Genomic DNA, 24,740 nt, shown 5'->3' with positions numbered 1-24,740 from the left:
CCATGATTAGAAAGCAGCAGCTGGTGGGGTCACAAACAGACACGGATACACACACTTTTTGTGCCTAAGGAAACACAAACACACAAGGTTTTTCATATGCATGGTAAATATTCTCCAGCACTTTCATTCCACTGTCTGGCCTTTGAGCTAACAACAACTTTAAGGAGTGCATTAAAGTACCTCAGTGCCTCCGTCTCATCGTCCTTTGATGAATAAAGAAGCAAAAAAGGATGAATACACAAGGCACGCTGGCCCATATGGGTTTGAAATGACTACTCTTTGAAAGGTGAGTGAGAAAGACGATATGAAAGGGAGTAGAGAAATCCTCAAAGAAGTTTTTTTTTTTTTTTTTTTTTTTCTGAAATAGCTTATAAAAGACTATTTTTAAAGGGGAATCAATTTACTGTGTGAGTATGTGTCCACATATTCTAAGTTTGAGTTTGAGTCGGAGCAACACACTGAGTGAGCAAGATGATCTGTGGCTCTTTAAAAAGCATCCACAGACTCCTTTGAACATAAATCCAGCATTGTCACAGGCAGCCATCCATTCCCCATCCCAGATTTACCTCCCCGCTCTATTCTCTCCCTCTCTCCATTCGCTGTTATCCCCCGAGACATGTCATCATCTTCTCTGCAGCCCAGAGGTCTCGCAACATCGTAAGACCCATCGTAATCCAATTTAGCATGCAGGGATGGGTCGAAATTGCCAGCTCTGGAATACATGCACGCACAATTCTGTTTGGTGATGTCATTCAAATCCCCCAATAACTCAGCTGGTGGGCATCTCGATTTGCTCTGTGGTCGGGCAGTTAGCAGTGCTGCTTCTGGATAAGTGGCTAAAGAAGAGGCCTTTTCTGATCACCGGAGAGCAGAATTTAAGCCCGATTCAGGTCTCATTACTTCATTAAAGCCCTCCCTTCAGCAAAAGTGCTGTCTTGTCAAACGAAAATGCATAACATGAAGAAATGGCAGATTGAGCTGTTCAATTACAATTTAACAGCCAAACGTTGATAGCCTCTGTTCATTTCCACAGCCTGTCCATTGAGTTCTGGTGAGAGGAGCTGACAAGGAGGCTGAGAGTCCATAAGGAGATATTCACAGCAGAGGAAATAGGAATCTATGCTTGCGTGCTCGTCATCTTCAGCTAGCCTGAGGGACTCGGTTAGCTGCAACACACTTCAACGCAGAGAGGTGTTTAATGGTTGATTAGCAGTCTATATGAGCTGCCCCACAGCCAAGGCACCAAAGGCGCTGTCCTTTCCAGTTTATGCCCCTCTGAAAAATCAATCAGCACAATCACAGGGCCTTAGCTCCATTAAAAATTAATGGCAGAGCATCGTGCTCAGGGATAGCTGCTGACATTAATTGAAGGCTGACATGACTCTGAGGGAGAGGTGATTACATCTCAGCTTTACTGTGTTCAAGGGCTCATCAGACACATCAGAGGGCATTTCAGTGATGATGCAGAAAATCAGACATGTCACTGATCAAACACTTTGGAGGATGATGTCATCCGCAATTCAGTTAAACACAGAAGTAGCCTGCTTCTTGATGTCAGCCACTGTCTGTGTAGACAGTGATCCGGTGTACTACAGGTCATCTTCAGAGACTCGGCTTAAAGCTGTTATGTAACTTTCGAATAAGTCAAGGCTGTTAGCCGAACTGCACCAGTCACCTGTCATACATGCTCGCAAGGCATCTACATCGCCCCTGAAACACTGGCTATTTACCGGTATAATGTTTCCAGAGGACGTTAGTTGTCATACACGTGAGATAAGTTTGTAGTTTGTACTGTTGATTTCGGTAAGCGGATCGGGGTGAGGAGGACATTGAGAACATAAATAAAATGACACAGACTTTGGCGAATAATCTGACCTGATTTCTTTTTTATACAGGCAACACAGATAGACTGTGAAAATCGACATTTACACATCAGTTAAAAGTTTGCTTATTAGTGGGTGATACAAAATGCAATTTATTCAAAAGTGTAAAACGTTACCTATATATGTAACTTGTAGCTACATATATTTGGCCGTTAATTGGTTCGCCTGATGGCCACACGGTATCGCTATAAACGCAGTATTTTTGAAAGTTACATATTTAAGCTAAGACTTGCAGTTGGACCGTGTCTCAATTTCCCTAGTTTTCGTTGTTATTTTGTTAATTAAAACTTTATTTTAGATAGGATTTCAAACCAAATAGTGAATAGAGAGTGGGGAATGTCCCGCAGGAAAGGAGTCACAAGTCGTTCTTGAACCCGGGCTGTGTGCTTCGAGGAATGTAGCCTTATTACATGGGGTGAGACCTCACCGCAACCCCGAGTTCATCTGTGAACTCTGTGTTCCTTATTTTAATGCTCATTTTACCTGCAATAGGTTGAAATGCTCCTCCTCCGTGTAATTTTGATTTATCCAAGAGGTCTTAGAATCTGGAAAATACTTGAGCTTTTGCACAACATGAACCTAAGAGGCTTACGTATTCTGTTTTCACTGCTCCAGTTTACAGTTAATGGTGTGCAGCGTCTCTGACAGCCGTGCTAATAAAGGCTAAGAGGTTTATCTAGAGTCAGGCTCTCAGGTCTTGGGCAGCCCCTGTATCTGGCATGGACTGAGAGTCTCTCAAAAGAAAGAGTCGACAGCTGGTTGCTGTCTTTCATCTTCCACCCTGCACATAGCCCGCCCTTCTTTTGTCTTAATTGCTCTCCTCCAGGTCCTGCTTTCACTGAGGAGTGTCTTCCACTATTTTCTTGACCTCCTGTGTGGAGGAGAAAGAGTTTATTTTGTCTATCATTTCTGTCTCTTGTTTCCCCTGTCTGTCACTCCTGCAAATACACATGTGCATCCAGCATAGACGAACCCAGAGAGCCCAGCCCTCCTGCACACATACAGTAGGTCTCTCTCAGGACACTGGGCTAATTTAACCCCCAACACCAACCCAAGGCAAACCAGGAAAAGGAGGGGGAAAGACGGAGGGAGGACACATTTGGAGGTGCTATTTTAAAACGAGACCATAGGCAACCTGAGGGCATCATACCTTATCAGAGTCATTGGTGCACGCGTTTGTGTGCACGTAACCTGACTCTTGCTAGGAGATACATGTAATGGCAGATATTAATGGCTCTCTCTATGGAGTGATACTGTACTATGGCGTGCAAGGAATGCAACTAATTCACACCCGCACCCACACTGACACACATACACACCCATGCATGTGTTCAGCTATGTTTCAGGACATTGATTTATTCTATGCTTACTGACACATAGAACATTTTCTCTATAAAACTGGATGATTCAGCTCTGTATGGATACAAAAACAAGCCACGACTTGCGTTCAGTTTTTCTTTTTTTTACTTTTAAATACACCTTCTGACAGCCTCATTTGCCGCTGAGATGACTTATTGGAACTAACCGACATTTGTGCGACTGGAGTTAAATTGCTCTCTCTTTTTTCATCATTATCTTGTTTTCAGCTGCAGATTCAGCCCTTCTTAGAACTGTATTCTCACAAGTTTTATTCAGCTGACTGCAAACTTCATCACCACAGCCCTCGGGCAAATTGCTAATCAAAGTGAAACACAGCAAGACCGCTATTAACTGCTGTTCTCTCATCCTCGTCTCTCCCTTCCCTTTTTAGACAGTGAGATTGTTCCTGCTGACTGCCTGCGCCCGCGCTCCTTCACCACTGTGCGCTCCTCCTCTCTGCGGCGTGAAGCAGACGACTCCCGCCTGTCGGTCAGCCTGTGTGACCTCAACCTGCAGCAGGAGGATGGACGCTCGCCCCACAACCACTCCCACCGCCACACCCTCCACCTCGCTTCAGCCTCCTCCTCCTCCACCTGCCCCATACCACAGAACTCTCTCAACTCCCAGCAATCTTCTCTGCTGCCGTCAGCTCTGGAGAGTGACCTCCACTTCCACCAGCTGCGTGGCGCGCACATTAAGACGCTGGACGAGCAGACCGTGGCCCGCTCGGAGCACGCACGAGAGGAACGCACCCTTGTTTTCACCAACCGGCCCCTGCGCACTGGAGAGACTGTCTTCATCAAAGTCACCAAGTCCAGCCCAGCCCGCTCAGGTTCATTGTCCTATGGCGTGACGTCATGTGACCCGGCAGTGCTGCGCCCCAGCGACCTGCCCTACAACCCAGAGGCCCTTGTGGACAGGAAGGAGTTCTGGGCAGTGTGCCGGGTGCCTACGCCTCTTCAAAGCAGTGACATCTTGGGCTTCCTGGTCAATCACGAGGGGGAAGTCATCCTCAGCCACAACGGCACCAATGTTGGCATGCAGGTGTGTGTGGACAACTCCCGTCCACTCTGGATGTTCTTTGGGCTGCATGGGGCTGTGACTCAGCTGAGGATTCTGGGTAAGTAAGAACCACATGGCATGATGGTTAGCACTTGTGGGTAGACAGAAATAGGAGGATTATTTAGTTGAAAACTGAAAAAAGGTAGTCAGGTTTTTTTAATACTGTATTTTTGTACAGTTAGGAACATGTGTGAGACAAATAAGCAGACAAATCCATTAGAGGTTCAGGAGAGGCTTACGTATTCTGACTTAAAGTCTCTCCACACCTTTTAAACACACATCTTTTGGAACTCCTAGCCCCCAACTTTTCTGACATTATGTTCGAGTTAGGCAGATTAATTATACAGATAGATACAATATGTCATTTATATTGAATAGCAAGAAGTAGCAGAACAAAGCAGCTACCGAGATCGATCGATCGATCTATCTATCTATCTATCTATCTATCTATGAAAGAAAAGGGGGGTAGCAATGAGCGCTTCACTTGGTCAAAAAATGTGAAGGGATCAGGTGCTCTTCAAGAACAGGGGACAAATGTCTAATAGCTAATACAAAAATGGGAACTGTCCTGACGACAAACAGTTGAGGTGCAGAAAGGCAGTCCAAACTGAAAGTACAAGGCACTTTGATGTTGTATAAAAATCTGTAAATTTAACAGGGATGCCTCTACGTGTTTCGACTCTACTGACTCCTCGTATAGGTAATTGACAGAGATAAAAACAGGTGCTGAAATAGGATGTCATGTGACATGGTCACATGATGCATTTGCAACGGTCCGTATATATTTAAGACTTTGCTACCTGACCTAAAGATGGCTTTCACTTTCTTTTCAGTTCATTTTGTTTCCAAGTCTAGTCAGGCTAAATTTGTAAATAAAGTTGATGGAGTGTCCCTTTAAACTCATTAAGAAAACATACTTTCATGTGTGTCAGATGAACATTTTCTACCGACAAATGTTTTACAGATAAAAACAATGTAAAACTTAATAATTTAAATATGATATGAAATATGTTATGTTTCACTTATAATTGAAATTGTACATGATCAGGTGTAAAACATTGACTCTAGCTCCTGTATGTGTCCTGTGGAGTAATGACTAACCTTAGTTCTCTGACAGCATGCTCTGTCTAGAGAATAATCCCACTTGAAGCAGTAATTTATGGTGGAAATAACCATCCTTTTAGACCAGCGATGCGTTCTGGGTCAGGAACTCACAGATCAAGATATTGATCTTCATTTGGCCAGGCACTAGCACTGGTGGGAACTTCAAGCTCCATGCTTAATTCACTTACTCCCGTGGTTTAATCTATTTGTGCTAAGTGTTGATTGCTCTGACAGTATACCGATGGAGGGGAACCACATACCCCGCGGTGTGGAAATTACAGCCATGGCCACGACCAGAACTAAAGGGTCAAGAGTTTGAAAGAGCACTTTATTACTTTGTTTGTCACAATATTTACAGCAGATGTCTTGAAACAGGAAGCTTCTGTACACGTTCATAGGATTATCAGGACATGTACACACTGTCACGAACCAGGAAAGATGAAAACAGGAAGTGTGAGACCAAAGTGTGTGTGTGTGTGTGGGGGGGGGGGGGGGGTTGGGACACTTTGCCTGCCAGGGGTGTGCGACACCTGAGGTTTGTTCACCTGCTCTAAATGCTTCTAGTGATAGGGGGAGCTGGAAAGGTGTGAGGCAGTTTATTACTGACGTTCACATCAACCTGCTGAATATATATTGCCATCCCAAAGGTGCAGGCAGCTGAGGGAATTATCTCCACAATGTAAGATGTTGAAATACAGGAACGTTCCAAGAGTCCTCTTGTATACCAAATGTTGTTTGACAAGACATATCTTTTGAAAATCATGGTTCAAACATTTTTTTTTAAAAGACTTGTGTCAAAACATGTGATACAAAATTTTGGATTTCCACCAAGCAGGAATACTCGGCGAGGTCACAGGACAATGGTGGGAGGTGGGGGAGGTAGGAGTAAAATTTAACAACTTTGCTGAAAATGTTTTAATACTGGCAGCACTTGCTAGAACTAGAAAAATATATATATATATATTTGTGTCATGCATCATCTAAATTCATCATAGAACATGTCTTTTTTTTCCCAGTAGCTGTTATAGTTTGAAGTTCAAGAAGTCAAAATAAATACTTAACTCATTTAATCACATGCAAACTAGCAAACTTCAACTACAACATGAAGTTCAGTTCTCCTTTCACAATTTTTAAGAGACAGGGTTGCACTCAAGAATATAAAAAATGGAAGAGCGCTTTATGCCCTCTATTATTAAGTGTGCTGCTCAGAGTGGCATTTGTTCACAAATCTGCCAGAGACATGACTTAAAATCCTTCTCACTCAAAGAAGAAACTAAAATCATCAGCTTTACAACAAGCCATGACGGTGTAAGTTCACCAAGTCATTGAAAAGCAGTTGACAGTAAGAAGGCAACCTCTCTGTCAGCTGTATAATGCAGATTGGCGAGTGCAGCAGTGGAGGCTGTCTCTAATAATACACCTCTAAAGGGGCATAACAGCCAAAACAGCAGCAGCCTTTCAAAGGTGTCACAAGTGCGTGTCTGTGGAGGAAGAGGCGTCTATAAATACATCCTGCTTTTCTTCAGTGACGGCGGTGAAAAGGGAAGCTGGTGTTACAAGAGGTTAGAGGGAACGAACCTCAGCTTTAAGTAGACAAGTGAGAGAGAGACTGGAGATAAACCTTTATCTTGTTAAAGGCCTTATTTTAAACCTTGAAACAAAAGAGAATTCACTGTGGATTAAATGTGTCCCCTGTTAGCTTGTCATGAACTGACAGCAAATTTAAATAAAGCTATGCAAATAAAAATACGAGTGAATGAGTAAATATCAATAATCAAAGAAACAAAATAATTAATTGATCAATTGAGAAAAAGCTGAAAACAGCACAGAAGACTCCAATGTTCCAGACACATCTTCACCCTGTGTTGCTGCTTCGTTTTAAAGAGCGTGGCAGGGGCATCGGCATGTCATGCTTTAATCTGCATAAACTAGGTTTCAGGATGATTCTTCAGTCAACAGTCCATACAGCCGGTGTCTGGAACCTTCTGAGAGATTCTTGAGAGAAAATGATGTTGGCTGTAAGCTACTTCAATAAACATCACTTACTGTATGCCTATCTACATAAAGCATCAAAACAAATCAAATGTCAATACCCAAAGCTGACTTTGTAGACTTTAACATTTAAAAGTAACATCACTACTGTGTCAAATGTACGCTCCGAATTTTTCCAATGTCAAATATTTTTACGTCAAATATTTTTATTTCATTCCAACTCTTGAATAAAAGTTTTTTTTTTTTTTCTTTTACTTCAATTTGTTATACTTGTACTCACAGTCAAAAAAAACCCGAAAACAAAAGTCATTACGAGTTCTTTGTCCCACATATCAAATATGATTGGGATTCACAAAAGAGGCTGATCGGTGTCACTTTTAGAGCCAAGCTCACATTGTCACATTTGTCATTAAGACCCAGAGAAAAACTTTTAGTATTTTTTTTTCTGAAGCTTATTTGTGTCCTTTAGTTTGTGAGAAACCAAATCATTTATGTTGTGTGTCCTCATGTCAATATATCACATCATCTCCAAACCTTAAAACCATTTAAAAAAGGTACCTGTGTAAAATCAGTGCATTCACTCTTTTCTGTAATTAGAGAGATGACTGGCTCTGCATTGAGCCCGTAATGGAGATGTATGCTGGAGTGTACCTGCTTAAGTTCATTGTTATAAAGCCAATTATATGTTCATCTGTGGGTCTTGTTCTGAATTTACATCAGGAAAAGCTTCTTCGCAAGAAGTCAAAAAAGACCCCACCAACACCATCCGAAGGGACACTGCCAACTCTCTGGTATCACTCAGGGACTCAAAAGATGATGAAGATGAGCATTACCTCTCGGAGTCTCCCGCATGGCTGCAAATGTTTCAATATGCATCCCATAGATTGAGCGCAGTAAAAACTCCTATTAGCATCCATCCTAGATGTTAAATTGTTCGACTCAACAGGCTGCTATAAGGTTGTTGTGTGGTGCTAAAGCAAAAATTAAACCAAAGTCTTTTTTAAGTGACAACATTTGGACACAGGTACGGACCATACTTCATTCTCCTTTCTAACCAAAAAAAAGGCAAATGTTACATTCTTTCTATTTCAGAAATAGCATAATATCTTAACACTATCGTAAACACTACTGCCGGGTTCCCGTGTTTTGCAGAGAGCGATCACATACATCATTGTTAAATTAAATTTCAATTTGGTAACTGTATATAACAGACCATCTGTTTTATCTATTTGCATTTGTTACAATCATTTACTCATACCAGAGAGCTTGACAGCAGAACAAAACAGGAAAAAGCAGAACAATGAAACCAGTCGGAGGCACTTCCCTTTATCAGAGTAGATCTTGGAATTCCCACTGAGGTGTGAATCATCTTTATGTATACCAGATGCTTCGAATCAGGAAGCAGCTCTTATCTCGTGCTTACAACCCGTGATCTATTGCTTTGTGTTGACGTTTGTAGCTTTCAGTTTGGCTTGATTCGAGCCGTGCCTTCTTCCTGGAGTGAGAGATGTTGAACTTAAAAAGCTTTGCTCTCCCCAGAGGACTCTTGCTCTTCAGAATGGCGAGATAAAGCAAGTCATCACAGAGGCCTCCCGCTTCAAACAAAGCACAAAGTAATGGAGCTCCCTCTAATGGGAACGGACACACTCAAACAGAAACATCAGGTTAGCTCGGGTCAGCCTGGAGTGCTCAGACAGGTTAATGATAGTGAAGGAAATCGATACTGCATTACTTCAATTGATGCTGAAGGCATGGGGTACGACAAAGGTTGTAATTGTAATTAAAAATATCTGTCTCTCTTTTACATCTGTTTGGACATATATTGAAAGGTTGTGTGTATTTTTGCGGTTTGACAAAAAGGTCAAGCAAAAATGTTCTTCCTAAGAGACCAATTGCTTTAAATCTTGATTGTTGGCTTTTAGCTTAGTGCATCATGCACTTATCACTTTGCCTGCTTGCTTTAGTGGGTGCACGTGTGGGACCCACTCACAGAAACTTTGGCATTATCAGCGGTCACAATCTCAGCAGGATACCTATTATTTAAACTTCAGAACAAGACTAAAAGACAGCTGCTTGGCATTTAAGCCCACAAAAATTGAGGAAAACAACTTGCTACTTGTTGATCTATTAGTCACTCATCCTACAAAGATCAGAATTATTTCCCTCAGTCCCTTTGGTTCCAACAGCTATGAGGTTGTTGGGATCAAATTTATGTAGTCAGAAACTCAACTCAATCTTAATTTTTCCAAGCAGTCACTAAATTTGCCTCTGCAATGAGCTGTATAATATTATATTAGGTCCATTAACTTACATGCTAATGCAAAGCACATGCTGCCATTTTTTAATATTGATGTGAATCAAAAGCAACAAGTCCTCTGCTCTTACTTCCTTTACCATAGATTTTTTGCCTTTAAAACTGTCAAATAATTGAAATAATAATTGCCTATTTTCATCCAGTTTCACATTAATGAAAGCTATTTGAAATACAGGAAACATCTTGACAGCATTAGTCGACTCCTCCTGGGCTTCCTTCAAAATTCTGTTATAGAGTTCATCTCAGTCCTCAGAAGAAAAAAAACCCAGATTAAATAAAGAAGAATCAAATCTTCACTGCAGGTCTTCAAGTCAATAATATTTGATAATATTATAAAACAATACTCTAGCTTAGGGCAAACCCAACTAGCTCACCAACTCACTAGTTGGGTTTGGATATGTTAGCCGGCATTAAAGTCGTTTTGTAATAGAATATGAAGATTAATGATCAGTTTCATGAAGAGAAGGATCTGTGCTCAATTAAATGTGGATATTTTGTAGATTTCAGAGGGCTGGGATTTTCCTCATAATATGGGATGTTTGTGAAAGTGTACAATTATAATTCTGACCAAAAGGCTGTTCTGTCAAAACATTTCCTACAATACACAATAAGAAATGTGTGCAGAGAGATGTAGGCTTTGGAAAAGTAGAATAAAAGTATACAGCAGTGTTTTGTTTTGGTCAGACACACTGGATCAAATAAAAGCCATTCCTAGAACACCACCAGAAGCACAGCACCCCATATGACAGTGGTTCAGTCTGACACAAATCTAAGTGACAGAATTAGTGTTTTCTAAACTCTCCATGCCAAGACTTGTCATGGACAGTTTTACCCACAGGGACACACCAACTCTTAGACGTCATGTCCTGTCCGGTATACTTCTCTGTTGTCTAAATTTCTCCCATTAGAGTGATTTATTCCCCACAAAAACCACACAGCAGCTGACAGTTGAACTCTGAAAGGGAGATATTGAAGGGACCCTGCGCCTCATGGCGGGGAAATAGGACACCCATCCAGTGACCCAATTCACATATATTATAGATTCCATTAAAATGTCCGTGTGCTCATGCTCCAGTGAAACCTCTCACCACCCACATCCTCATGCAGTGCAGCTGCCACCCTCCTCTCTCCTCCTCGTCTCAACTTCTGTCATCTTAGCTGCAGTCTTCTCTTCTTTCTCTTTTAGTTTTCTGCTTAATTCATTTTGTTGTTTCTACAGGAGGTCTTGAATATGAGCACATGTATACCTGCTACATGACTTCCACACAATCCCATCTGTCTGTGAAATATTGTTATGAAGCTCTGCTCTCTTATGTGTCTGCATGCACTACTTAACTCGGAGTCTCTCAGTCCATGTAAACAACAGTGAGAGTTTGGTTTGAGAAGTGTGTGGATGGGAGCGCATGAAGTCAGAGGCCAACTAAGAACACAAATATAAATATGTGAATGCTTCTCTCATTAGTTCAGTAGTTAATGTTATGGATATAACTGGCACAGGAATGAGTCCTAAAACCCAGAAGAGAGTTAGCTTTAGTTCCTAACTCTAAAAGTCAAGGAGGATTTTGAGTGGGTTTGTGGTTAGATGCCTGAAATAAGGTCTGTGGTAAAATATAAAGAGAGATGTAGACGCTTTGTTAGATGAGATAAACTACGTGAGAACGCTCCGTTTTAGTGTTACGAGACCCCCCCTGAGTTTTCCCGTTAGATATCCCTCATAGAGAGAATAAAAATGGCAGACCCAAAGAGACCTTTGATAACACAAAAGACTGGAGTCAAAAAAAAAACTATCCAGCACCCCAAATTTTACACTGCGCCAGAGGTAAATGGAATATAATGCACACAAAGAACTTAGTTAGTGTTCATATATATATATATATATATATATATATATATATATATATAGACATAGACAACTTGAGAAACCACAGAGAGAAGCTCTCACTACCTCTGAAGGTGTGATAATGAGTCAGCACAGAGCGCTAGAGACTAAGGGTTTATAAAAGCTCCCCACACCTGGACTTAATCAAAGCCAATTAGTGCCACACACACCTGATACCAGTGAGTTGATTCTCTCACCACTCTCACAGAGCCAAAAGACTGAGGGTACGTTTGGATCGTCCCTCCTATCAACTTTCACGAGTCTTTTTAAGTGGCGGCCATGATAAGAGTCGTTTGAATTCTCTAAAAGTTAAGAAAAGGTGGTTTAATGCTTCCTTTATAAACTCCTTTAGCACTGGACCATCCTTTACAAAAGGAGATAAGAAAGTGCCGGCCCACAATTCATTGCGACTGCAATTTTTAAAGCGACTCACGCATCCGACCCGTATCCGAGCGTTCACGAAAAGTAACGATCCGTTGGAGGACAAATGTGGAGACAATCTGAATTTGGTTTCTATATTGATTTGACTTATAATTAGTTTCCGTTGCATTTATTTTACTTATTTTTATTCTATGTGTGTGTGAAGAATGTGAACATTGCTTTTATACATTCTTGTATCATGTTTGTGGAGATGCTTGCTGTTATTTGATGTTGATTTAATACGAGAAATTGAAATATAAAACTTTGTTATTAAAAAAAGAAAAAGGGACACAGATCGTAGAAGTTAGCGCTGTAATAATTTGCCGTGATGTTGATGTTATAAAACGATCAAAGTGAAGTTTCCTGGTATCTTATATAGCCTACTTTATATTTTTATTTTTAGGATTATTTCACTGGTAAGATGTCACAGTGGAACATTTTTTTGATGATCTTTTTGTAGTCCATTTTCTGAAAACTGTAGTTTTACCACGGCAGACTCACGCCATTAACCTCCGCCGCTGTCACATTGTTATTATGTCACCTTGTAGAAGTGCGGTCCGATTGTCATAACAACGCGTTTGCCTTTTCCTAATTCCTTTACTAATTCTCCTTTCACCATTTTACACCTTTCGTTTACCCTGTGACGTTTTCATAGGGTTAAGTTAAAGTGGATAGTGAAGGTCGTTAGGAGGGACAATCTGAATGCACCCTGAGTGTCCTCACAGACTATGAACAAATGTGAAGATCACCATATATCACTAATGTACCAAAAATGTAGTGTTTTGAATGGCTTAATATTACTTCTACGTAAATATTTTTGTTATGTATAATATTTGGAATGGAAATTTGATCAAGAATAGAATCTATTATGTTCCAGGGTCAATTTAATCGCAGGACAAACAATCACAATTTCAAAGATTTAGAAGGATTTGAATTGTAAAACAGAAAATCATCATCATCAAAACATCAGTAAGGAACACATGACAGTTCTGTATTTACAAAAAACCTAGACCGAACATCACACAAACGTTATACAGCTAAAACAGCCTGAGGTCAACTTGACCCCAAAGAACACAGTACAGCATATGTGCAGGACATTGAAATGATATCGTCATGTTAATTTTATGTTTACCAAGTTGTCCCCATTAAATTCATTAATGGTCATTAAATAAGTAGTCATTAAATAGTAAATTAAATATGAATGAAAAAAAATTACGTCAATCATTTTTTTAGAGACTAAAAATGGGGTCAAATTGACCCCAAAGATAATAGGAGAGTTAAGGTTGAATTTCTGACCTTATCCTCAAAATGTTTGTGGATATGCTTAAGATACTTTGTGTGTATCTGTGCAGTGTTATGGCCTTGGTACCATGGCTTTAAAGATTGAGTGATGATCTCTAGTGGATAAAGTTAATATGTTCTGAGATTTTATCTCTTGTGCACTCTGGGAAAGCAAAATATGTTATTGTTTGACACCTCAGTTATTTTTTAAATTGACATTGCAGGTTTTTTTTGTTGATGCAATAGGTCATTGAGAGGCTATTAAGGATGTGATTCTGAGAGTAAAACAGGCTACTCTTACTTTCTTGTTTTTTTCAGATGCTTTTTAAAACCTTCAAAACTTTCTTTTACCAACCCCCTATCTTTTTAGTCATATCCCTTGCATGCAGATAGTGCACATAGGTTCATATATATGCATGGAAGCACTCCCACTCTCCTCACCACACCTGATAGAGGGATTTAAAAAATCTGGGATATATGACGACATTCTGCTTCAAAAACGTGTCATTTTTTTTCTCCAAAGATAATATCTACAGCACATTTTCTGCAGCAGGCTGAGCCATTAACTTAAATTACTGCCTTCTTAACCGTTTCCCTCTCATCCAATCTACACAGACACATTAAAAAAAACAAGCCTAAGTGCACATTTGTCCCTTTAGTGCCACAGAACAAGAGATTCTCTGCAATTAGATTAACAGCCACCCAGTTTGAAATGGGTGGCTGTGAAATGTTTGAAGATAACATTTCACAGAAGAAACGTTCATGTAAACTATTTGTCCTCCTCCTATTCGTCTTCTTTTATCTCTTTTGCTTTTGTGGTCTATCAACAGGCCTGAAGATGTAACATGTAACCTCTTCACTTCCCTGATGTGTTGTAAAATGAATGTCTCCTTTTAAACATGAACACACACTAAGCCTCCAAACCCTTCTGTGTCCTCCTCTACGTCCCTCAGCCCCACCCACCTCCCTCTTTACATACTCTGCATAGCTCCCATGCTTTAATAGGAGGAGGCTATCTCCGTAGATGTTGTTCTAAAGATGGATAGATGGGTGCATGACTAGATGGATAGATAGCAGTAGAGATGTGGCCACAGAGAGGCAGCCTGTCCTCACAGCTGTTCACACAGGTCACTTTAATCAAGTGTAGAACAGGCGGGATCAGGGCCGGGCACCACAGATCCTGCCTCAGCTGCCTGGGAGGGGACGTGCCCGACTGCCAAAGGGATTAACAGTGAGAGATGGGCAGAGAGAGGGTGGGGGTGGTGTACAGGGAATAAAGATTCAGTTCCAGGGGGAACCTCTTGTGCTGCAGGGCAATCAGGCTCGAGTAATCCAACAAAAGCTGAAACATGTCGCAGCAGACCTTGTAATAGTGGCACAGTGTTTACTATCAACACTCACAGCAGGAGTGATTCAATGTGAGCTTTTACTTATATAAACATGTACTGTAGATCACAAAACATGTTGGACCTGTAAACACTAAGGTTTCTAGAGCTGCTTTGATTCCTTTTTTTGGAAGGTTAAGGACCTCAGTTTGTTAAAACATTTTATTTATTTATTTTTTTTGTATGTTGAAAAAGTTTTCTGCAGAAGTCAGCTGGAAAAGTATTTGAAAATGGTCAAATTGATACATTACATTTTTAAGATAGCTTAACTATTACATTTATCCTTTGTTTGTGTTAAAGTACCAGTTGCCCCATTGAGTCTTTTTAGCATGTCTGCAAGTACTGATTATGTTTGATTTGAATATTGTGCCATTTCCAAAAAGAAGAGGAAAAAAGAGCCATGCACAAAAGATAATAAACCATACATTAGAAATCGAGATCACATTAAAAGTAGGTACATTAATCACAAATATGATTTAAAGAATATAATAGAATTACACAATAGTAATGCCACTTTCTGGGCAGAGAACTTTCCCTCAGTCAATGACAGAACGCAGGTGAGTTAAGGAGTGGATTGAATTCAGCAATTTCACGCAATTCAAACCAGTAAATATGACAGCCACAGCAAAGAAGAGAAAATATCTTTGTCAAAATGAGACAAAATGCCAAGCAGATAAAGCTCTTTTCACAACAAGGGTAAAACTTGTGTTGGCTTTCACCAGTAGAATGCCGAGTTAGTCTGCTTTTTGTTGGACATTCAGTTGCCAAACACAGGCTTGTGCTGAATAATCAGCTTTTCCATTATAACTAATATAGTTAGTTAGTAAATGTACACGTTTAAGTCCTGCAGTGGGTGTACACTTATGGTGACAATGAGCCCAAGTGGATGGACCCCAGTTTAAAAGTTGACTCTGACTGAATCTATACCTTTGAAACCAAAAAACTGTTGTTGTTGTTTTTTTTACAAAGCTCGAGAAACAGAAAGCAAACGTATCATTTTAAAATTGTAATAAACATTCAATATTTTATTGTCAAGACACTAATGTAAATTTATCCTGAGTCGTCACAATCATCATAATAATAAAACAGAGAAATTGAGACTATTCCCCAGTTTACTCTCATTTGAATAATTTGCTGATTTAGATTACATAAGTAACATCAACTTTAACGAAAATTATTCTTCAAGTGGCTGTAGATACAAAATTTAGCACCATGCTTTAAACTACCTTTGAAAACATAAAATCATCAGAACACTTTGGGATTATGGTCAGGCTCTTGTTCAGTTCATCACAGCAGAGACAAGTTGCGAGTTTCTGTATATAGACTCTATAGTCTAAGTGTTTCCCTGCCTTTTGCCCAGTGTGCTCATAGCCTGTGTAGAGCTTCTCACGCACACTGCCTCAATAAGGCGTGTCATTCTGCTCATGTTGTTCCCTGCTTCAAACTAACAGTGCTGCAAGAGAGTTACATCACGTTACACACTTAACATACTGTACAAAACATGCACACATCAAGGCGCCGAGCGGCTCAGGAGCACCAGGGTAATCCCTGGTATGCAAACAAAAGAGATTCTTGACTAACCCCTCCTTGTCCCCAAAATACAAATTCACAGCTGCTGATACAGAGTCATACCATTGACATGACGACTCACCAATTGGGACAAAAGCATTGCTACTCTTTATGTCCTGGCTGTTATGGGTATTTCTAATATCCAATGGCCCATTATTGGTTTGGCCCTAAAATGAAATCTGCCTCCGTCTGGTGTCCAGGGGCATCAGATAGATTGATCGAGCTGCCGGTGCAGATGGCAGCAGAGCTGCTGTCTGGCAAACTGCTGGGGCATTCGTTAGCATGCGGCTGTCATTATAATATTTCAGGCCAGTGTTGACTGTGACTCTGCCGCAACAGGTGACTCTGGTTTCACTTCTTTCCTCACTCTTTCACCACACTAAAGTGATGCTTTTTGACTAAAATGTAACTGAACTAAGATGGTTAAATGTGAACCCAACGGCCGCTTCAGGGTTCTGTTGTCATCGTGCTATTTTTGACAGCAATCTTACAGAAGGTAATTAAAGTAATAAGGCATTTACGTTGGGAGGCAGCTAAGCATTTTATGAGAATTCTTTGTTGATGATTCTATGCTTGCACCGTAAGGCAGCTCATTTGCATCTTAATTTGTTGGGTATTTTGGTGTCTCCGCAATACCTTTGATGGTAAAATATTAGAGTTATTTTCAATGACAACGAATGCCACCAAATAACTGACATCAGACACAGCCTGCAGAAAACATTTAATAAGTATTATAGATAAGACACCATATTTTGCATTTCCCTGCTGATACTGCAGAGTGACATTTTAGAGCCATATTACTGTTTCCAGGGAAATCACTTTTTAGCTGCATAGGGGTAGAATTATACTTTCCACTGTTTGTAATTATTATTTATTATTATTATTAGTTGAATTATTTATTTTTTATGTTCATGTCATGTTGTCTTATGTTACATGTTTGGAATACATAAAGAAATCCCCCCAAACAGATTATTAAATCCCTAATATCAATAATCTCATCGCAGTGTCGGCAGATGGCTGTTCACCATGAGCCAGGGTTTGCAAGATCTCTTCCTCTTAAAAGGAAGTTTTTTTCTTGCCCCTGTAACTTTGCTAAATGTTGCTGTGCTCATTATGGATTAATGTCTTACACATTTGTTATGAATAAGCACTATACAAATAAAGATTGGTTAATAGATAATAGCATTCTATTTGCAGTCAATTCAAGTTAAGAGTTTTTCCTTCAATTTCTTGCAGGTTTGTTGCTTTGGCCACTCAATCTCCTTTGATACTTCATATAAATAAGAACTCTTTGTTTTATATTCCAACTTAGTCTTAAATGTCCTAAATCTCTCTTAGACTACTGCATCAATCACCAGAAATATCCCTGAGACAAACTTCACACTGTTTGTTGCTGCTTAGATAATGGAGTTATGATTAAGACAACTAACTCTGTGCCGTTATCTACACCTAGGTTCCACTCATCTCGGTGATCAGCGTACCACTTCGAACCCCAGCTCGCCCTCCTCCTCTCCCCACACCCCCAGTGCCCTGGGTAGTGGCAGCTCTGATCCGGTGCTGAACGGAGGCCTGTGCTCTGCCGCTTACTGCAGCTCAGCAGGGGGTAGGTACACCCAGAGAGGAAGCTACCACTGTAGAAGAAGAGAATCAATTACCCCACAGGGGACTAAGGGAGGTCGTTATTGGGTAGTAGCACATGTCATCCTCGTAGATTGGAACAATGTCAAGCACTTCGTTGTCCCACTGGTGCTCCAGCTGCAACTGGATCTAAGAAAATGTTCAGCACGTGTTGTGTCACAAGGCAGGTTTATGTAAATGGTTCTGACTATATATTTTTCTTTGAGATTATGCAAGACACCAGACTTACACAAAACTTAATCCACAGCCAAAGTTAACAGTGGAAAATGCCACGTTCTTTACTCAAAATCAAAATAAACGCAAGCACAATACAACAAAACTTTGAAAGTGTTGATGTCTACTTTGTTCGGACGGATTTAGTAATTTCCCAAAACATACCGTAGTTTAGTTCCAGTATGGTGGTTTTCAGTGACTTCATGATGCTTTATGTAGCTGTTTCAAAACACAAGTAAAGAGTGTAATATCTAACTGAAAATTTAATTTGACTTTTTCCCCTTATGTGTTCTTCTATCATTAATTTCACCACAGGAACAACCCCAAATTCACCTATCAGCCTCCCGAAGTCCCCTACATTCCCAGCAGGCCATGGGCCTTGGTCTGATGAGTGCTCTATCTGTTACGAGAACACGGTGGACACGGTGATCTACGCATGTGGACACATGTGTCTTTGCTACACGTGTGGAGTCAAACTCAAGAAGATGTCCAACGCCTGCTGTCCCATCTGCAGGCGGCAAATCAAAGACATTATCAAGACCTACCGGAGCACATAAGGGGAGACGGCTAATGGACAGACAACCTCCCTAAAATTGGCATAATCCCAGTGTCAGGGAAATTAATGTCTCAGTTCAGGGAATATGAACTCTGGTACATACAATTATAGTTGTTTGAACCTTTCCAAAGCTGGTACCGTGTCTCTGGAAGGTTTCTTTCTCTTTAGAGTTGATGTCACAGCCTCCCTGCAGAGGGTGCACTGGAAGAGACATGGAAGGGGTTTCACTGAGAACTTCATGCCAGAAGTGTTCACTCTCTCTTGCATCCTGACTGACTTTGAAGGGGAGACACCAAATTCTTACACTCTGTAGTTTGTTGAGCAATTTAAGGAACGTTCCAGAGCAGATTAGTCACTTTGGGGCTGAATGTGTCAACAATAGTTCTCTAAGAAGAAGCTCTGAGATATGTCTCCGACCTGGTGCAGACTTCTGACGTCAATCAAGACAAGCACACCTTCAGCAGGTTACATCTCAGTATGACACAACTTGTGTCTGTGTGTGACTGAGACATGAAGATATGAAATCGGTCTAGTAATGATGTAGTGATGGATTTCTGTAATTGTCGTGGTGATTATCAGTCAGTGATGTGCTTAGAGATGCAAGACAGTGCTGAGTTAAATTAAGTAGGATTGTAAAACCTCTTTTACTTGTATAATCTAATGTACCGTAATGGTAGTTCTATTGCAAACGTCGATGGTAGCTATATTGTTGTGCTAGCTGCTTGCTCTGCAATGTGGTATGTTGCACTGAAATCGGCTTCATCCTCTCAAAAAGGCCCCGTAATTGACAGAGGACAATGAAACAATCCACCAACCTGTGAACTCAGCAGCTACAAATCCACGAAAAACAAACCGGAAGTGATTCTCCTCAGGGTTAGCAATCTTTTGTAAGATTTAAGCTATTTCCCCTAACTTTTCCTGTACCCCGGCCTAGTACACTGTGAGCGCTCATGACAAAGTGAGTTCCTCTTAAATAGGACCCAAAATAATGCATTATGTCAAGGATTGTTGCTAAGATATCAGGATCACAGCCTCCTGCCTTAACCCAGAAATGGTTCATTTGGCACATGCAGATGTGCATATTCTGTGTTTTTTTTCCAAAGCCCCTAAAAGAACAACAACAACAAAAAAACAAAAGTACCAAATGATGCTGTTGTTTGGCACACACGGCTTACTCAAAGGGAAGAAAGCACACAGAATTCAAGATATTTTTGTAATGCAAATCCATGACATTTCAAATATTTATACACTTTTCACCAGCAACAATCCTTTGTAGAACTCAGTTCAGGGGCTCATGTTTTTAGGATTTCTATAACTATCCACTTTAAATTCATGATGAAATGTCTGTACACCCACTCCTGACATGTCAGTTTTGAACAAAACAACTCAGCAGTAAACCATAGCTTATAACATGACATCACTTGAGGCTGAGAATATTTTGATTTGTTCAATCTACATCAAACGTAATTTTGTAAAATCAACACATGGGGCTCAAACCTATGCTGCTATTGCCAGCTGTCCTTTTTTTGGGCAAATATAACCAATGATGTTTCACACATCGCCTCCAACTTTTACAGTTTGATAACACTACTGCTTGAATTGTTAAATCACATTTGAATGTTACCTTTATGTATTTAGAGAGTTATTTTTTATCAGTGTGTTTGAGTTGTAAAACAAACAAAAAAAGTATTTTTTTTGTCATTATAATTCTGAAATGTGTTTCTTTGTTCATCCAAAATCATGAGAATCTAAATCTATTCTTGTTTTCTAATAGAGAATATAGAGAGTTGTTTTTACCGACGCAATAAGAAGTATTGCAGTATACAATCAGAACCTCATTGCTTCGGTGTGCAAGTTTTAAAGTCTTGGTTATATTACAATTTCTTTATTCCAAGTGGGTTTTTTGTTTGTTTTTGTTTTGTAATTTATATTTTTGTGTGTAAGCCCATGTTAGAGAGCCCTCCTACCCCCTTTCTGTATTTATAATTCTTACCATTATATAGTTTATAAAGCCATCGTTGTATGGTAAAATGATAAATGTCACTTTATAAAGCTACTGATTGTAATCTTGCAAATGTTTTTTTATGCCACCTTTGCTTTGGCTCAACTACGGCTTGTTTTTTGTTTTGTTTTTTTGTGCAGACTCCCTGACCAAATTTTTCTTAATTTTCATTACATTGTAAACCATGTAATTCAAAATCCTATAATCAATTTGAGACAGCCATCATTTTTTGGACCACCTGAATTGGTAAATAAGCTTCTTTTAGAGCTACGAATTGATTTGTCTGAAGTTTTATCACGTTATCTGCACAATCATTGATTCAAAAGGATGTAATGCCATTTTTTTTAGTTTGAGTTTTATTTTTGAATTCAAATGAGTCCACAGGCTCCTTGAATGTTTCTGATCCTGTAATTTGATATTTATTTATTCATCAAAACCTGCTTTGCTTGAGTGTTTTTTTTTCTTTCTGTCTGCTTTGCAACAATCGGATATAAGTATGTCTGGGAAAATCTTACAGCTGCACATTAGTGATTCTTTCTGTAGATTCTTGGTACTTTTTTTTTCTTCTTAGCATGCATAAGTTATAGGTTTACTACTCTGTGTGAACAACGGGACCAACTTTAGACGAGCATCAGAGTGGAACACTGTTAGTGTTAATGTAGACTGGAACCAGTGGCTAAAATAACATGTATATATAGCCATTGTTGTGACACAGCAGCAAACCAGCATTTTCTTTCTTTTTATTTTAAAACAAAAAGTGTTTGTTTGTGAGCTCTGTTCTGTGTGAGTCGGATGATTGTGGTTAATAAACTTTCCAGATGTGTTTGAGCAGTGTTTTGTTTGTTGTGTTTCTTAAAGCTACATTAATTTCTCTTTTTCCCCTCTTTGGGTAACACGATAACCTGCCGACATCTCTACAACAAGAATCATCTCGGTTTAACATGCCAACATTGACATTATTCTAAGGTGAATCATTTCCCAAGCAGTTATTGTTTACACAATCCAAAAAACATTAAGCAATATAGGCAGTAATAAGGGGTAAGTTCAGACTTTTTGGACTGGGGTGCCCCAACTGGGGCAGTTAGGCTTTGTTCAGACTGCTGCCAGAATCCGATTTTTTTCCAAACCTGATCCGAGTCCACTTTACAAATTGCAAGTGACCAGATCAGATCTCCCTGTCTGTATTGACATGGACTGATTCACATAGATTTCTATGGTAACAGGTTACGCCCAAGAAATACAACTACAAAATGGATGACAGAAAAGTAAGTCTAGTTCTGATGCAAACAATCTTGTGGAGCAGAGATTGAAAAAGGATGGATGGATGGAAGCGAACTCCTGTGACCTTGGTTGTTTGGTGTAAGGTGGCCATAGAACTCAATCCAACTGTTTTAACAGTCTTTTTCTTGTCTTGTCTTTACCATAAAATCAAACATCTTTTATATTACTGCAGGTCTTTAGTCCTACCTTCTGCAAATTAAGTTGTTTAATGACATACAGATTGTCAACATTTATTGGAGAGATTTCGCCAGCAATAAACAGGAAGCTGTAAAGTAGCAACATGGCGTAGAGGCAAAGGAACGCAAAGAAAAGAAGGAGAAACTGGTGGCCTCTTTGACATGTCCTCCCTTTTGTACAATGATAAAGTGGAGTAGGAAAAAAGGGGTACAGAAATTGTTCCAGCCATAGAAATCCCCCGTGAATATGCTATAGTTTCGGTTTCTACCCGTGAATATGAAGGCAAGGCAAGTTTATTTATATAGCACGTTTCAACAACAAGGCAATTCAAAGTGCTTTACACAAGACATCAAGACTCAGTCGTTATTCTCTGGATTTCGAGGGCCACAGTAATTTGTGTCCACCTTTTTTCCTTTTCCACTCTATCATGGTACAAAGGGGAGGACAGGTCAGACAATCTGGCCCTCTCCAAAACTCCAACAGTTTCTCCTCCGCTTCGGTTTTCTGTTGAAAAGTTGTAGTTGCAAATCTCCACCAGATGCATGATGGAAATAATCTCAAAAAGGAATCTCTTCATGTACTTCCAGTAAATGACCGTCCATGAGTTGCTGAACCATGTATTTGGATATGAGAGAGTGTCAGAAGTACATCCTTTAAGTCTTTAAATCAATAATATGAGTATGGTCAACAATTAATAGAGGTATTCCCTCCAGTAAAAAACTGGAAGCAGCTAGAGGAATAGAAGATCAAAATCTAAGGCACTGTACACACGGCTGCTTTAACCACATTACTAACGTGACATTGTTGAATGCATGCTTGCTATGATGACAGTGAGTGCAGGGTGAGGATAATTTCCAGGTAAGGTAGAGCTGAAAAAGTTCCCACCTGGCTGGATACAAACAAGGTGAAGTGGCTTAAAGGCTCTGTGGAACTAAGGGACAACATAGATTTGGATGACGTGTGTTTATGGTTACTACATTCTGTGTTTGACCGGCGATGACTGAGTCAAACATGTGGTCTTGTAACTATCAAGGTCTGGCTGGAACTTCCCATCAATGCTCATGTCACTGCAAGATAAAAGACTATGTTTATAAAGGCTGTTTTGCTTTTTATACCTCCAATCTGGTGTTGTCCTGAGTTGCACAATCTGAATAATTATACAGCTATGTACTAATGGGCAATAGCTCTGTCAAGCCCTTCTGCAGAAACGATTACAGGCTCAAGCTGTGCTGGTTCATTTATGCACTGTGGCTCTGTGCAGCAGAAATGTCCCATGAGTCACTAAGGGCCTGCTTATTACTTTGAGTTTTTTTTTTCTTTTTCCTTGTGCAATACATGGAAAATAGAAACTTCAGGACCCATATAAAAGTAACATACTTTGGAACAATAATCTTCTATGCCATTGTTTTCTGCTTCTGGACAGTGACGTCAAACAGTGGCACCAGTCTTTTTTCCTATACTGAGATAAACACATTTTCTGTTCAATTGGATTTAATAACCAATGATTTACGAATAGTGCTCCAGCTGAAGGGCAAAATCATTAAACAAAGCTTACTTTCTTTCAATGAGAAACTTGAATATCAGCAGAAACATTGAGTTCAGTTATGTCTCTGATAGAAAGAAAACAACAATAATAATTAAATGGTAGGTCTTTTTTAACAGAATGAGGGATTTGACAAAAGGTTGTAACCGAAGCTCCTTTTTTTCCATTTCTGAAACCTTTCTTCAGTAACCTCTCATCAAAGTGGAATCATCAAGGGTTCCTGGAGGATCCCCTAAGCAATCAAGGTTCCAAAGAGTTTCTTCGGCCTTTCCTCCATTGGACATACATTTGAGGTGTAAACTACTACATTATAAATGGAGACCATCATCAGATTTTTCTGGTGCTTTGACTCTATTTATTTCCCTTGTTGAAAAAACAAGGAGGACCCAATTCTATTTGACTAAATCTAAATGCAAAGACAAAGTTCATCAAAAATCCCATGAACAAACAATGCTTATAAAAGCAAAAAACAAGGAGCCACAAGGAAAACCACAGGAAACATTGGTACACAGATCTGGCATGGGTAATTGAACCACTGAGACTAAATAGAATAATAGGTAATCAAACACAGGTTAGATTAAAAAGATACAGGTGAGGACAATCCAGGCAATCAAGGAATAAAATACAAAAAACAACTATAAACTAAATCATGAAACAGAGAACTGAAGACTGTAACAAAACACAGACAGACAAAAGGAAAAGAAATTACCAAATAAAACAGGAAACACTAAAGACTAAACAAGTAAACAATTAACATTAGGACACATTAACACACAAGGGAGAAAAGACTGAGACCTAAACAAGATACAACTCTAAACCACTACTAAACAAGACAAAACCATAACACTTCTGGATAGAGGAATAGAGGAGAAAACCACATGACTGTCTTTGGATATAGCAATATGTTTAATTTGCAAACTTGTACATTTCTGTTTGTAATTCTTAGTCATCAATGTACTGTAACCATTATTAATTATAATTATCACCACACAGACTTTAAACTAGTTCAACAGCTCCATGTCTCTATTTCATCCAGCTAATGCCAACATTTTAAAATAAATTGTTGGTCGAGTTAACTCTAG

The 24,740-nt window shown here is 39.7% G+C and overlaps 1 protein-coding gene across 1 annotated transcript in view; it reads left to right on the top strand.

Annotated features, from left to right (window-relative positions):
• The window catches only part of neurl1aa (neuralized E3 ubiquitin protein ligase 1Aa), a 44,954-nt gene extending 23,468 nt beyond the window's left edge, over nt 1–21,486 (top strand). Inside the window, exons 4-6 of the mRNA XM_079338538.1 lie at nt 3,634–4,362; nt 17,702–17,851; nt 18,415–21,486. Coding sequence (XP_079194664.1) covers nt 3,634–4,362; nt 17,702–17,851; nt 18,415–18,656 — 1,121 coding nt within the window. The 3' untranslated portion in view covers nt 18,657–21,486. The remainder of the gene's footprint in view (nt 1–3,633; nt 4,363–17,701; nt 17,852–18,414) is intronic.
• The last annotated feature ends 3,254 nt before the right edge of the window (nt 21,487–24,740 follow it).

Source organism: Symphodus melops (assembly GCF_947650265.1).
Source record: "Symphodus melops genome assembly, chromosome: 2".
Taxonomy (NCBI): Eukaryota; Metazoa; Chordata; class Actinopteri; order Labriformes; family Labridae; genus Symphodus; species Symphodus melops.
The sequence above is the reverse complement of the archived record's forward strand: the minus strand, read 5'-3'. Positions and strand labels throughout refer to the sequence as shown.